The sequence below is a fragment of the Nelusetta ayraudi genome, unplaced genomic scaffold, assembly GCF_046127955.1.
Source record: "Nelusetta ayraudi isolate G7.1 ecotype Tasmania unplaced genomic scaffold, CSIRO-AGI_Nayr_v1 ptg000136l, whole genome shotgun sequence".
Taxonomy (NCBI): Eukaryota; Metazoa; Chordata; class Actinopteri; order Tetraodontiformes; family Monacanthidae; genus Nelusetta; species Nelusetta ayraudi.
The window spans coordinates 5,859,891-5,875,248 of record NW_027466186.1 but is presented as its reverse complement, the minus strand read 5'-3'; the positions used below and the strand labels follow the sequence as shown (position 1 = coordinate 5,875,248).

The following is a 15,358-nucleotide window of genomic DNA, read 5'->3' as shown; positions in this document are numbered from 1 at the left end:
TAAAAGGTTTTTACGCTCTCATGAAGTGGTTAAAAAAAGCTTGGCTCAATCAGCTCCTCTTGTTCTGAGTGCAATGCATGATGGGATATGTTGCTGTGTTAGTGGCCATTACTTGTGCACTCCTTTCAGCCATGCATTGCGGGCTACTGCGATTCCACGATATGCGGGGGAACATTTTTCACTAAACATTTGCCCAGCACTACCGTTTTTGAAAACACCCAATGCCTCACTAACCGATCATGTGACTGTGGTCTTGGTCCCATCATCTCCGAATGTGAGCAGCGGGACACAGAGGATTCTTTGAATAAATTCAACGGTGGACTCATGGATGAGACACTTGTGTTTGGGATTTCCAAGGTTAATCACCTTGTTAGAGGGCAGCACGTTAAGCAGTGAAAGCCTGAAGAGTTGGACGTGTGCATTCAAAAGAGCAGAGCATCCCTGACTTTGTGTGAGTCATGTTTGTGACTGAATGCAACTAGACTGATGCGTCTACGTTAGATTCTCAATTTAAGTCCAGGACTTGCGTAATATATAGCACAAAGGTCGTTGTTTAATGAAGCATAAATTAAGAATCAAGCTCAGACAGGTGCTAAAGTGCAGTTAAGGGGTTTACGGGGACTTGATGTTTTTCCCGTCAAAAAGTGACTCATGCTCACCCATAAATACTCACACAGCCTGAGGGGCTTCTGTCCTGCCTGTGCAGGCTCGCTCGCTTTGGCTTCCAGCCAGGGCGCACATGTGACGAATCCGTGCGTGCGCATAGGTGTGGAGTCTCAATCTGATGCTTTTTTTTTTTATTGTATTTTTTACCATTATTATTTTGAAGGCTGCAGTTTAAAGTCGATTTGGATTCAACCGTGCTGCTCTGCACGGTTGACCGCGTGGATTTTGTTTTCGTCTGAGGTCTTTGTTGTCACAAGCAGCTTAAATGTTGAAGGAGTAGCTCGGCGTGTTTGTGCGAGTGCACCCAGGACGTATTCATCTGTTGTGATTTGCAGAGGTGCAGGAGAGAGACACACAGCTGTTCGGGGACGGGAGGACTGTGAGGCCGTGTGCCTGTGCTTGCATTGGCAAAACAATTTCTGCAGAGGCGTCCTGCACTGTGTGCACATTTGAAAGTTGGTGCGTCCCATTCACGTGCAATCAGCAAATTTTGTTTTTCCTTTGGTGGATTTTAACATATACAGCAAAGCTTAACGAACGAGGGATTTGTAGTAACGTTTCCTGGGTGTTATTCAAAGACACTGCTGTAAGGGGAAAATAAAAAAATAAAAAAAAATACAGTAATTTGCATTTGTCTGAAATGTTCATTTCCCAAGTTTTGTAAGTATGTTGACACATTGCTGCAACGTGCAGGCAAACATGCTAAACCTGTGTGAGTTCACGTGCTGTTGCGTTTCTTTGTCAGAGGGATAGTAAAAACTCCTCCCTGCCTCTGCACTGGGTTGCATTAAGCTGTGACTCTCATTGTTCAGCCCATTTTTGTTTTGCTGGTGCCACTTCTTCTAAGCTGAATATGAAACATGATTAGTAGTTTTTCATAACCCAGTCACTTTAATTCATCTTTAACTACATGGCTTGTCTCAAAAAAAAATATTTTTTGCACACGTCCCTTTTTTCTTTTTTTATTTGACGCCTCGTCTCCGACAAATCACCGGGTTCGAGACGGAGATAAAAGGCAGGAACAAGGAGATGCGCATAAATTTCCCCTCCAGAGAGAATCACGGGCGCCACTGACGCCGAGCAGGAAGCTCTGAACATGAAATATCTGACCTGTCACCGCAAATTTGTAACCAGACGTGTCGGTGTTGACGCGGCGCACCTGTTGCTAGTTTTTCAGCGCGGGCAATAAGAAGTGCAAACAATGTCTCCCCCTACAGGCCATTTTTCACAAAAAAAAAAAAAAAAAAAAAAAAAAAAAACCCTTGCAGCCAACAGACTCTTACATTTTTCTTTAGGACCAGGTGCCAATAGGCCACAGTGACGCAAACACTGGCGTCTACAAAGCAGCCACCGTCTATAATCTGCTTGTGTCTCGCGTCACAGTTTTGCCACCGCCTGGAAGCGCCAAGTTGTTCCAGGTTCTGGTTGGACAGGCTCGACAACCGAATTCGTCACCCCCTTGTTGTTGTTGCTGTTGTTGTTGTTGGCTTGTCCACTGCTCACGTGCTGCAGTGCACCTTCTCCACTTCCTGGGATCAGGTCCAGGTGTGGGATGAAGGTGATTAATGGAGGTTGTCCTTACATGCAGCTGCACTTCAGTCCGACTTACAGAGTTACCAGTTTTCCGCCTGACATTTAAACCTGAAATGTCATCTTTTAATAGTCCTTTTAATATATTTTATACGCTGCTCTCCATTAGCCTTGTCCTTTATATTCTCCTCTTTGTAGTCTGGGAACTTGAAAACTCTAAGGTGTGTCAATAAGCAACTTGTTTTTTTTGTCTGTGTACTGAGTGATGGAAAGGCCAAGATGAATTTTGACGAGGTTCCAAGCACAAGTCAGGAAAACGGTCAATCCATCAATCAAACAATCAACTTTTATTCATACAGCGCTAAATTACGACCAATGGTGTCTCAAAGTGCTTTGTACAATCAGAGGAAAGACAGCTCGGCCCCAAAGCAAAGCAAGGTGCAACAGTGATCAGGAAAAACTACCCTATGGGAAGAAACGAGCAGATCTAGACTGCGGATGGTGAGATAGAAGGTGCCACAGTCCAGAGTGAGTTGCAGGGTGAACAACAAAGCTCTCGCAATATATATATATATATATATATATATATATATATATATATATATATATATATATATATATATATATATATATATGTATATATATATATATACATATATATATATATATATATATATATAAATATATATATACATATATATGTATATATATACATATATATATTTTGTCTGAGGTCTTTGTTGTAATGTAACAAATATATATGTATATATATATATATATATATATATATATATATATATATATATATACATACGAATAAATATGCAACAGTTATGCAGTATTTGTTGTTCTATGGTGTGTTACGGAAATATTCTGGACACAAACTGGCTCCATGTTACCGTAAACATTCATTTATTGTTTTGTCATGACAACGATAGAAACATTCTGCAAGCAAGAATACATTAAAATGAAGAATTTCTGATCTCTGTGCTGGTCGCTACAGTCGGAAGTTGTTCAAGTGCTGTGCTGCAGCACATGCAGAGACACATTGTTCAAGTCACAGCCAGATAACGCGCACGCACACACACACACACACACACACACACTAGCCAGGGGAAAAAGAATTGTATCAAAAAGCAGGTAGTTAATTTTTAAAAATGAAAACAATCTTCTGCGTTGACATCAAGCGTCACTGGGCGCTGATATTCCTCCAACATGACCTGAACATCAGTTTGCTTGATAAAAAAGAGCCTGTGCCACTTGCAGTGCGAAAAAAAACCTGATCTGACTGATCTGACTAAATGAAAATGAAAAGAAAAATTCATCGGAGATGGTGAAATAAACGCACCTCAGCCGATTCTCCTGTCATCCATCCACTCCCACTGTTAATATGCATGTGCAAAAGACTCAAACCCCAGTGTTTAATCCCAGACAAGTGGGTCATTCACATTTTTAACTCCTGCTGAAACGTAAAACACTTGAGACGTTTTCACATTTTAGTAAGTCAAACAGCATAATGAGAACATTCTTCCTCCGAGCCTTTTCCCTTTGATTTCCCCCCAATCCGAAAACAAGGAGGCAACTGTAGGCATGTTTATGCAGGCAAAAAGCTGCACGAGTCCTTTTTGAAATGCAAACTAGAGACGATATAAAATACCAACCGGGAGTGTTAGACACACAGAGACACGAGATCGATCCTGACGCGAGCCGGCAGAAGCACATCATGACGACACTTAGCATAAAAAAGATGGAGAAAAAGAAGCTTCTATCCAGTGTATTAGAGGTGCTTTTACGAGGTTACAGTCGGTAATCACCAATCTGTATAGAAGCTGTGAACCCTTGTTACACTTGCATGCCATATTTGTAGTCCCAGTCACCCTGGAGGCTAAATGCAATGTGTAAGCGGGCAGATTTATTTTTTTTCTTCTTACATTGCAAACAGGCTGTCATAAAGGTATTTAGATCAGTATTCTGCATAGTCTAGAATAAATAACCTCAGCCACAATCATCCATGAGAGCGTTGCAAAAACAAGGACACGGATGCAGGGAAATAAAAACCTAATTGAGATGTGACCGCTTCAAGCCAGGTGCAAATGCGTAACTGCAGATCGGAGTAATATGAGCAGGAAGAACGTATGTATACAGCAATTGTAGTTTAAAGGTCCCATATTATGAAAATTTTACTTGTGTCGCTAGCCTGTTAGCGGACTCCCCAGAAATGAGAAGTGTTTCGCTTTACTGTTCTACAGTCGAGGAAAATCACCCTTTGTGATGTCACGTCGGGCACTGATATATCTCTCCCATGGTAAGTGACAACACACCCAGTCAGATATTTTTCTCCCCGTCCAGTCATGTGGAAGGTAAAACAAACCGTCAGCTTTTCTTGTGTGAGACAAAAGCTAAAAAAAATAATAAAAAAACAATTTTCTGAAAATTTACATAACATGGGACCTTCAATCACGTATTAGAGTTGGCAGGATAATGTGATGAATCAACTCACAGCACATCATTATAATGACCTTTGACCTTTTGTCGGAGTTGAGAAAAACCTCAAACTGTGCCCTAGATTAATTCCTTCTCACTCCCAACTCATTTCCTCAGGTTCGTGGCCCGCGGCTGTATTGTCACTCTCTTGGGCGGCAGCTCCTCGATGATCCGGTTGGCCACCAGGTCCTGCAGCTGCAGGGCCCCGCCGCCGATGAAGCAGAAGGCGGGGCACAGCGGCGCCGAGCAGTCCACGTGGCCCTCCCACAGGACACGCAGCGAGTGGGCGTCGTAGTAGGTGACCCTCCCTTTGTCACAGTCCAGGCACACACCCAGCCTGGGGGGCAGAGGAGTTGTGTGGGAGTGGGTCGGCCCCCCGCTGCTGCTGTGGGAGTGCAGTGCCCCCTGGCTGTGGCTCTCGCCGTGGCTCTGGTGGCTGGGAGCGTGTCCTTGAGGGAGCAGGATCTTGCCCATGCCTATTGTGAGGAAGCAGAAGGGGGGAGAGTCCTGTCCTTCCTCTGCTCCACTGTCATGGCCACTGTCAGGGTCACACCTGGGGGTGGGGGAGAGAAGAGGGAAAAATATATCATATTTATACAATGGTAAGATATTTAAGATATTTAAAGAGCCGCTATTGTGCAAACTTCACTCCAGGATTGCTCCAAGTGCCTCAGTTTCCTGTAAGGGTTTGCTAAAGCAGTGTTTTTCAACCACTGTGCCGCAGCACACTAGTGTACAGTGAGATAATGTCAGCGGTGCTGTGAAGTGATCCAATTTCACTTAATTGGTCTAAAAAATACTAACATTCCATTGTGGAGTGACTATGCTTTCAAATGAATGTAAACCTATTTTTCTCCCTCAATTCCTCCCAGGATTTCAGCTTTGTGTGCATCTATCACCATCTTTAGATCTGTAAATAATTTGTATATATATTCTATTTCCTTATTTCTTTTTAATTCTTCTCTTTGCACTGTGCATGCTGCTGTAAGTATTCAAATTTCCCCAATGTTGGACAAATTAAGGCATTCTTATTCTATTCTAAACAGGCCCAGGTTTCACACTGACTGAGTATAAATAAATTAAAAGACTATATTGTCTTTATAAAGAATTTTTTGGTAATGGTTTTAGTTGGTGGTGTGCCATGGGAATTTTTTTAATGTAAAAAATGTGCCGTGGCTCAAAAAAGGTTGCAAAAGCCACCCCTCGCTTCGCCTTCAGTGCAGTTCGTTCTTAATGTGTATTGTGTTTTGGGGATAATTAACAACGTGACGACGCTCTGCCGGAGTCAAACTGAAAAGGGTCACATTGTGGGACCTTTAAAGTCTGATGTGGTGTGGGTGTGCACAGCGAGTTCTGTTTTTCCAACACACAAACAAATTCCACAGTGAAGTTTCTGACGTTGGCCGCCGCGCTGGTCCCCTCCCCCAGCTCCTCTGGTAAAGATTCCATAGATTACTGGTCAGTTGCTCACAGACAGGAAACTTTTCTGGTTAAACCTGCCGGATGGAACTTCTTGTCCCCCACCTCTGCCACTGATTATACACGAACTGTTGACAAGTTAATGAAACCACAGTCTCTGACACATGACGCAAACATTGCAAATGCATGTTGCTCTACTGCCCCTAGTGGTTACTTGTGGAAAAAGGTTTTGTCGCTTAAGCGAGAGGAGCTGAGTCTGAATCTGTTGCTGGTTACATTAGGTTATGTTGTCGAAGAGGTGGACGGTGGTTACCGTGGGCTGGCCATGTCCTGCGGGAGATGAAACCACTCCTGCAGCTTCGCCTCCTGGCCAACTCCCACCTGCAAGAGACAGCAGGATCACGAGACAAGATGGAGCTTTCAGTGTTAGGTTGATAGATTAACTGAATATAGAGAAGGTGAGGCAAGTTCGGGCGACACAGTGGTGCAGTGGTGAGCACTGTTGCCTCACAGCAAGAAGGTTGCAGGTTCAATTCCCAGTCTGGGGCAGGAGTTTGCCTCTTCTCCCTGTGCGTGCGTGTGCGTGCGCGTGCGTGTGTGTGAACCCTGAGTTCAGGAAGAAGTGAGTACTGAAAATGGATGTCAAGTTCCGATGTTCACAGAGGCTTAAATTGACACACACACACACACACATATATATATATGTATATATATATATATATATATATATATGTATATATATATATATATATATATATATATATATACATATATATAAATATATACATATAAAATAACAATACTTGACATATATTGCTCTCACCTTCACCAGGTACGAGCCCGGCTCCACCGAGCATGCCCAGTAGTGTCTTCCCTGGGTCACGGCCACGTCGGCCACCAGCAAGTCAGACGTCAGGTGGCAGGAAGTGAGCGTGCGGTCAGCAGCCTTCAGCAGGGAGAGGCCCGGCACGCTGCGAGCGTAGGTCTGACCTTTACCCAGCGCCAGCCGATCGGCGTGCAGGCCCCAGCGAGAGTCCAGGGCGAAACTCAGCACTGAGGGGACGGCAGGAGGAGGAGGGGAGGCAGGAGGCGCAACAAGGGAGGAGAGACGGCAGGGTAGGAAAGGGATGAGGAGGAAGCGAGGATTAGATCCAAAAGACTGCGAGTGGGGAGAGGTTACAGCAAAGTCTGAACACATAATAAAGCAGTTAAAAAGAAGAAAAAGGAGAAAATGTAGAGAGAATTGAAGAGAACAGTAAATGTTGCCTTCCCTTCCATTGTACAGTGTCGTCACTGACAAACACTGAAACAGTCGAGGTGCTCATTTTATGAAAATAAATGATTTTAAGGAACAATGGACAAATAAAATTACAATGCTGTTTTTTTTTTCTCAATTGAAGAAGGACAGACCTGTACCGAGAAGAACAGAGGCGGAAAGAGTCTGACTACGATGAAACTGGAATGCAAAACAGAAAAGGAAGGTTGGGTGCAGAAGCTAAAACAAAAGCATAAAGTGGGAGTTTGGGGAAATGAAAGGATGGAGAGAAAAACGAATATCCAGATTAGTCCAGCCATTAAAAGTGACAATATTCCAACTGATAAAAATGAATACGCCAACAGGTTGTCGCCTGTGCATTGATTTGTTTTAACCATAAAATATCTGACATTATTTAAAGTGTAATTGTATTCTTAATATATTCTCAATATGCACAGTAGACAAGGAGTGGCTAGATTGTGATTGTATTTTTTTCCTTTAATGAATGAGGTATAAAAACATGAAAAACAAGATATTAATTTTGTGCGTGTGTCTCACCAGGTGCCGGTGGGGTCTGCAGGTAAACCTCCTCGCTGTACTCCCCGAAGCCCGCCTTGTTGCAGCCCCTCACCCGCAGCACATACACGCTGTTGATCTGCAGCCGGTCCACCACGGCGCTGGTCCCTCTCACTTCGTCCAGGTGCTGCCAAGCCGTGGCGGCGTTGGACGACCTGATGCCCCCCCAGGTGGCGGCGCCGCCCCCCGCCTGCCGCTGGTACTCCACGGAGAAGTGCCAGGCCTGGGCCGAGTCCTGAGGGAGGCGCCAGCGCAGGAACAGCTGGTCGTACGCCAGCGTCTTCTGGGTGTCGATGACCGGAGCCAGCGGAGCTGCAGGGGGGGAGAGAACAGAGGGCCTCAGTCCTCTGGGATCCAAGAACCTGATGGGTTTTTAGTGGGGAAAACAGAGCCTACGGCGAATGAACTCCAAGCCGTGGATGAGCTCGACTTCTTTGGACGCGTCCAGGTGAAAGTGTCTGAAGGACGGGTCGACGGCCAGGGAGAAACACTGGAGGTTCGCTATTGCTCTCGCCAGCCTGCAGGAGGGAGGAGGAGGAGGCCGGAGGAGGGAAGTAATAAATAAAAGTGTGGGATATATTTGGGATGGAAGAATCTCATTGCAATAATATATTGCAACACAGTTCCACGGCACAATATTTGTTGCAATATTACAAATAAACAAAGACTTTTTCATTAAATACACTATACTTTGGATATTACTAGAAATAGCAAATGTGCAAAATGAATTATTTTTGTCACCTTTTCTTTACTCAAACTTCTTGATGTAAGAAAATGCTTAACACACATCTCCAGAGCATCCATAATTTAACCAACTCTGTCACTTGGTTGGAATCTTGCAGTGTGTGTTTTTGCTCTACTACTAGATATAGATATCCATCCATCTATTTTTAATATACATTTCTTCCTGATCTCAGGGTCACATGGGACAGCTGGAGTATAGACACACACTCACACATATATAAATATGTATAAATAGTGTGTGTGTATCATCTTTCTACAATTCTATATAGATATGTAGAAAGATGAAAAACAAGAACTGCTGTTCCCAAATTTACTCCCCCGCTCGACAAGTGTGGTTAAAAAATACAATTTTCTTTGCCGTTTGCAACTCTGATGTCTCCACAGCACCTGATCTAGAGCAGTACTGTTCTGTCACCGCAGCCTGGTGAGACTCATCTCAACATCACCAACGCTACATTCCCAAAAATACAGAATAAAACATTTTTTCTCTCGTGCAAAAGGTGAGGTGATGGCGAGCGGCTCGCCTGCTGTGCGTGACTCTGGCGGCCTGCACGAAGCACGGCGCGTCCGTCTCCTTGAGCAGCTCCTGCGTGTACGTCATGAGGCCGGCCTGCTCCAGCAGACCCTGCTTCTCTGACACCTGCGCCGACAGGGCCTCGCTCTTCCTGCCGCGGGAGCCCTCCAGGGCGGCGGTCAGCGCGCCCTGACGCTCCACTACGGTTGCCCCCAGCTCGCGGATGGAGTGAGACAGCTGGTGAAGAGCTACCGCGCTGTTTGCCTGCAGGTGGACGGAGGAGGGGGGTGAGGGTCAGGAGAGGAGAGCAGAACCAGTGAGTAGAACAAACACGCAAGATGGGACAGCTGCAACTGAGAAACAGGCAAGAGGAGTGTTAATACTAACTTTATTTTAACTAAACCTGGCAACCTGAGAACCATAATTGATTTGTGAAGCCAGATTATATAGACATATTTGATAGCAGGCACTTCATTCATGTTAAAAAAAAGTTTGACTTCATTTGGACTTAACTTTCTTGCTCTACACACCACTGATGCACAATTCTATGGTTTTAAGATCAACCTTAAATGTTTAAGGCCTTAAACATTGTGCTGCTTTCAGCAGGGCGAGAGGTTTTTGTATAATCAACTCTTCAGTCCAAGTCCGTTCATCATTGCATCTTTTCTTTTCTTTTTTTAATCAGTGTTTCTCCTGCACTGAGGGTTGCTGGAGTCCATCACAGCTGTCTTTGGGTGAAAGTGGGGTTATAGCTTGGACAGGTTGCAGTTTATCACAGGGCCACACAGAGACAGCCAACCGTTCACACTCCTCATTTGCACCTGCGGGCAATTTAGATTTCCCGTTCTTAGAGAATTTCGAAGTGGCCGGTGAGAACCCACACAGACAAGCGGAGAACAAGGAAACCTCACACAGAAAAACCCCGAGTCGGAACCAGACCCGCAGCTTTCTTGCTGTGGGGCGACAGTGGTGACCTCTGCACTCCTGTGCCACAGGTCCCACTGTAAACCTGTTGTCAGGTTTGCAATGGGACCTTTAAATATAAACTACGCCAAATACCACAGGCCACCAGAGGTGGGAAGTAGGGAAGTAAAAATACTTTGTTATTGTACTAAAGTATATTTTTCAGATATCTGTACTTTACTTGAGTATTTTCTTTTCTGATAACGTTTTTTGCTTTCACTCCCAATATTTGTACACAAATATCTATGCTGTCTACTTTTTACATTCGAAAGCACACTTGTTACTTGTCTGTTTAAAATCTTTAAAAGATAGAAATAAAAAAAAATAATTCACTTATTACTACTATAGTTGTTGTTGCTTGAATGGAGCTATTTGAACTATGCTGTAGTGTCGTATATTGGAGGGAGGTTAGTCTCTCGGCTTATCAGCAAATGTATTGTTTCATGAATTGCAAAAAAAAACAACAGTTTTTACTTCTTTCATATTTCGTACATTGTGAGAGCTTTGTTGTTAACCCTGCAACTCACTCTGGACTGTCTACCACTCTGGCTACTTCTATCTCTGTCACTATCTCTCTCTCTCTTCTGTAGGTTTCTTCCCACAGGGCAGTTGTTCCTGCCCACTGTACATTTGCCACCTCTGTCAGCCACAGAACGGAGACGGGATACCTCACCTCCATTTGTTTGATGGCGTCTTCCAGCTGACTGATCTGGTTCTGTATCACATCTTGGTTGGCTAGGATGAAGTTCACCTCCTTGATGACCTTCTCCTGGAAAATTGAAGAAGAAAGTTGAACTTCTGGGAGGCAGAAACCCTGCTGTGTGCACCGTCCCAGCTGGCCTGAGCTCACCTTGAGGGTCTGGTAGGCCTGTGTGACGGGCAGCAACTTGTGCCCGTGGTGGACTCGGCGGAGCTTGCAGAGCGGGCACAGCAGTCTCTGGCAGTTGTGGCAGTACCACTGCAGCCTCTCCTGCTCGTGCTCCGTGCACGTCAGAACCTTTGGTGGCGCAGAAAAAGGGGGGATTAACGGCACGAGCGGAAAGAAGGGCAGAGCGCCGCCGTCGGTGACGCCGCGACAAACCTTCGGTCGGAAGTTGTTGGTGGGCAGAATGTGTTCGTGTTGGGCGCGCGGAGTCCCCCACGGGTGGTAGAGCTTGAAGCACTCATTGCAGAAGTTGGACTTGCAGTCGGCGCAGCCCTTGGTGGCCTCCAGAGACTGGGGGGGCTTGCAGAAGCCGCAGACGATGGCGACGCTGCCCAGGCTGACGGTGTGCCGGTACCTTGGGGGCAGAGAGGGGCACAGGGAGATAAAGAGGGGTGAGGAACCGTCCTGCAGCTACAAAACAGACAAAAACCAACCAACAAACAAAAAACTGCTAATCCGAGTCTTTCCGCACTCTGTTCGGTGCTTAAGTCTAACGCTGACCTCAATACATCGCCAGCTGCTGCGGTCTTAAGCGCAGTGAAACGTGCACCGTCACACTTTCCTGACCAACACCAGCGTTTTTCAAACGCGGCGGAGCTGCAGCGCTCATCAAAACTCTTGCGTGTGAAAGTGGGACACTGCCGAGCCCCATCTCTCTCTTCCCCATCTTAGAGAAAGGCAACTGCTCCCACTTTGATCTTGGTTATAAGACGTGATAGGAGAGCAGGGGCCGATTAACATTCACAGAGGACGAGAAGTAAGCAACTCCTCCACAAACTTCCTCCAACAAAAACAAACTTTGGCAGAACTGTTTTACCACCGTCACTGTCGAGCTTTTACTCTGCAGCTCTTTCCCTCAGAGTTGGAACTGGAATAACAAGGCGGGCTCCATGGAATGTTTCCTAAACCATCTGAATTTATCACATGTATACGTTTGGTAAAGAGCCTGTGGAAAGTATTTGGAAAGCAAAGAGAAAACTTGAAGAATGATTGGAGGAACCGTCTCTGTCTTAAACACTTTTGTTTGGTTTTACTGTAAATTTATCCCAGTGAGTACAGCTTGAGCCTCCCTAATGACCTCAGGGGAAACATTCGACATGGGTCTCTGCTGGGGCGTTTGACTGAAGTCCTGCCAAAACCAGTCATTGGTAAAGCGCTGCCCACTCAGAAAGGCCTTTAGTGCCATTCTTTATTCTTTCTTTAATGTGAAAATGCCGTCCAGCTCTGATAAAACTACTGCCACTCCTGCAGCATCCACACTAATCTCTACTGTAGCCTCCAGCAATCACATCCTGCATTTCTTATTTCTCTTCTTTTAGGGCTTTTCATGGCAGCTAGCAGCTCTTTCGATATGTCACAAATAAACTAGAGTCTGATTAGTTATAGAATCCTAATAAATCCTTAGACCAATTGAATTTTGAGAGGTTGAGATGTATGGCTGAGATTGCATCACTAACATCCAGATCCAGCAAGGACAGGATCAGGACTACAGCGAAGGCCGACGATCAAAAGCCCTGCCAGCAAATGACTTTGTGCCTCATCCAAAGCTCGGTATTGATCAGGCCATCCATCTGCCGGCTTCCAGGTTGCTTGCAAGACTGAAAGAAGGAAACATTTTCCGTTCCAGCGATTACTTTGATCGGGCTGCTGCAAACAAACTGTTGGTAAAAAAAAGATCTCCATTCCATGTAACAGCAGAAAGATTGAACTACAGGAAACAACCATGTTTACTATGTGGATGTGCTGGTGCTTGTGCTCACCTCTCCACAATCCGCTCGAGAGTGAGGTTACGGAGGCAGTCTGCGAGGCCTTTCTCCCCGAGCTCGACGTCCTGCTGGCAGGAAGGGCACGGGAACAGCATGGGGGGAGGGGCGGCATCCTTTCGCCTCCGCCCCGGGTACGTCCCGCACACTGGGGAAATGCAGGATGCAGGTGTGCAGGAAAGAGCAGGGAGAGAGGAAAGAGACATTTAAAGATGGGGGAAAAAAGGGATGAGTACTTGCAAAAAATTTGCTGAGGACGGTGGAAACGTGTGTGAGGGTCAAGAACAAAACTCAAGTTGCTTTAGGTCAATAACAGAGCTGGATCAGAGACGGAGGAGTGATAAATACACAAGGGCCCAAAATTTAAAACTTGGACAATGTCGCGGGCCAACATTGAGAAAAATATAAGATATTAACAATGAGCCTTTTTATCTGGACCCAAACAAGTTTTACTTCAACCTAAATACGGAACAAGCAAATTTTAATACTTTACAATATTAATAATTTCATGTTGCACACATGCAAAATTGAATTTGAGATTGAAGAAACTCATCAAAATAAATGAAACGTTTTTGTTTGTTTGTTTTTTGCAGCCTTCCGAATTGGATTTCAAAAGTACCAGCAGGGCATTCTGGGATTTGTAGTGTTAGCAGTACATGTGCTGTATAATACCTGCGGGCCAGCTCTACTAGTGATATGTAATTGATTCGTAGGCAAAATACAATTACCCAGCAGCCCAAATTTGGGCCATGTTGTCTTTCTGCTGTGTTCTATATGAATTTAATGTCAACACCTGCTGAACCACCCACACGCTACACATTCACGTCACACCAGCATCCTCACTCCACCTGTTCTGAGGACCCGTTCCAAGCGGTCAGGGGTCCTGGGCATGGGCCGTCGTCCCTGTCTCGGGGAGCGCGTGTTTGGCGTGGACGCCGGTGAGTTGGGCTCCGGAGGAAGGTCCGGAGGAGGGTAACCTCGCTGAACCAAGACTTCGGCCGCGCACAGCAGACACACGCTGTGTTGGCAGGGCAGCAGGACGGGCTGCTTCACCATCTCCTCGCAGACCGGGCAGTGCAGCTCCTGCTCCATGCTCTTCATGCTGGACTGGAAGGGTGGCAGAGGGTTCAGAGGGAGGAGGTGGCGGGGGTCATCCATAACCCATGAATCACTGAATAAATAAAGAATTCGCTGCGGGGGAACCTCTAGTGATCTGCAAATACCGTATAGGTGAGGTGTGTGGGTGTGTTAGGACTGGGAAGGATTAGCGGCTGCCACCGCCGGCCTCCAGGAATACGCAGACTTCAGGTGTTAGTCAGCATGAAAAACGCAGACACAGACTCGGCTTCGCAAGCACGTGGCGGCTTCATTCTGCTTAGTTTTCCACTGTTTGTGGCGCTCGTACGCTGCAGCTGCATCTTACACGCAGCAGCATCCCGTTTCTATGACAACGAGCATCATGGTTGCCTTCATCATGGCGTGCGGCCCTCATCAAGATCGTCGTGCAAACATCAAGCGCACACCGGTTTATTCGCCACATCCTAAAGGTGTAACTCACCTGCTATTCGAGGCCATGCTTGTTGCCTCTTTGCCAGCCTCGCTTAGGAGTAAACACTTTTAGAAAATAACGGGAGTAAAAATTGCAAAGGAAATCGAATTGATTTAAATTCCTCCGTCACAATTTGAACCATGTGCCTTGATGGGTCGCGTCGAATAACAGACAGGTCGACTAACCGGCAGGTCGGATGAACAAAGGATGGTGATGATGCACCGGTGAGTCGTTTTAAAGGACGCACAGTCTGTTTAAATGCTGGAAGAGAACAGGTAGAGATGAGCGTCGTACTCACACTGATGCGAACTAACGCGTCCATAATCGAGGTGAACGTCTCCAGCTCCGCATCTGCCATGTCTCCGCTGCGACGCAACCGAGAGCCGGTTCACCTCCGAGAAAGAAAATCCCGTTGTGTCGGTCGCCCCGATGAAAGGCTGCCCTGCATGGGCCTCGACCGGCGATCCGTCACGGTAGATGCGCTCGCTCGGTGCGTGGTGCTGCTGCTGATGCTGCGCACACGGACGGCGTCTCGGTGCTATTTCCTGTCTGGAGGAAAGGGGGTCGAAGAGGAATCTGGTGGTGGGAGGGGGTGTTGCTCGCGTTTCTCTAATGCCAGAGACCACGGCCATCGCAACAACTTACACTTTCAATTCTAAAATTTGAGGCTAGGGATGCGACATAATTGATTTTTATTGCAATAATGTTCTCATTTCATGTGCTGTGTACCTGGAGAATAAATGCCCGATGCTGCGCTCATTTGTCAGGGTTTTAATATTTTACTGCCTTCAGTTGCTGCCATTCGCTGTCTTAAAATAAACCTCTTGTTCCTGACGAAAACGTCGAATTGTGATTGTGGCCTAGTTTTCGATGTGCCACTAGATGGCAGCGTTGTCTAACGATGAATGACGAGTGGTTCTCTCATTATTGTTGCCCGTACCCCGATGAACTACAGTGTATCTTTTATAGA

General features: G+C 45.9%; 1 protein-coding gene and 1 long non-coding RNA gene across 3 annotated transcripts; one reads left to right on the top strand and one right to left on the bottom strand.

Annotated features, from left to right (window-relative positions):
- Positions 1 to 4,658: 4,658 nt before the first annotated feature.
- Positions 4,659 to 8,071, top strand: LOC142879578 (uncharacterized). Of its 2 annotated transcripts, none has more exons than XR_012925325.1 (3): positions 4,659 to 4,978; positions 6,932 to 7,215; positions 7,916 to 8,071. It is a non-coding gene; the product is annotated as an uncharacterized LOC142879578 (long non-coding RNA). The 2 variants fall into 2 exon arrangements; XR_012925324.1 differs by lacking the exon at positions 7,916 to 8,071 and adding an exon at positions 7,500 to 7,577 and having other exon boundaries at positions 4,662 to 4,978.
- Positions 4,761 to 14,920, bottom strand: trim46a (tripartite motif containing 46a). The gene is made up of 12 exons (XM_076012943.1): positions 14,687 to 14,920; positions 13,688 to 13,946; positions 12,837 to 12,987; positions 11,233 to 11,431; positions 11,002 to 11,148; positions 10,825 to 10,920; positions 9,199 to 9,452; positions 8,327 to 8,448; positions 7,913 to 8,242; positions 6,923 to 7,152; positions 6,413 to 6,480; positions 4,761 to 5,233 (listed from the first exon to the last, which is right to left on the bottom strand). Exons 1-12 carry the CDS (start codon positions 14,744 to 14,746, stop codon positions 4,786 to 4,788), a joined length of 2,364 nt encoding a protein of 787 aa, XP_075869058.1. The 5' UTR covers positions 14,747 to 14,920; the 3' UTR covers positions 4,761 to 4,785.
- Positions 14,921 to 15,358: the final 438 nt, after the last annotated feature.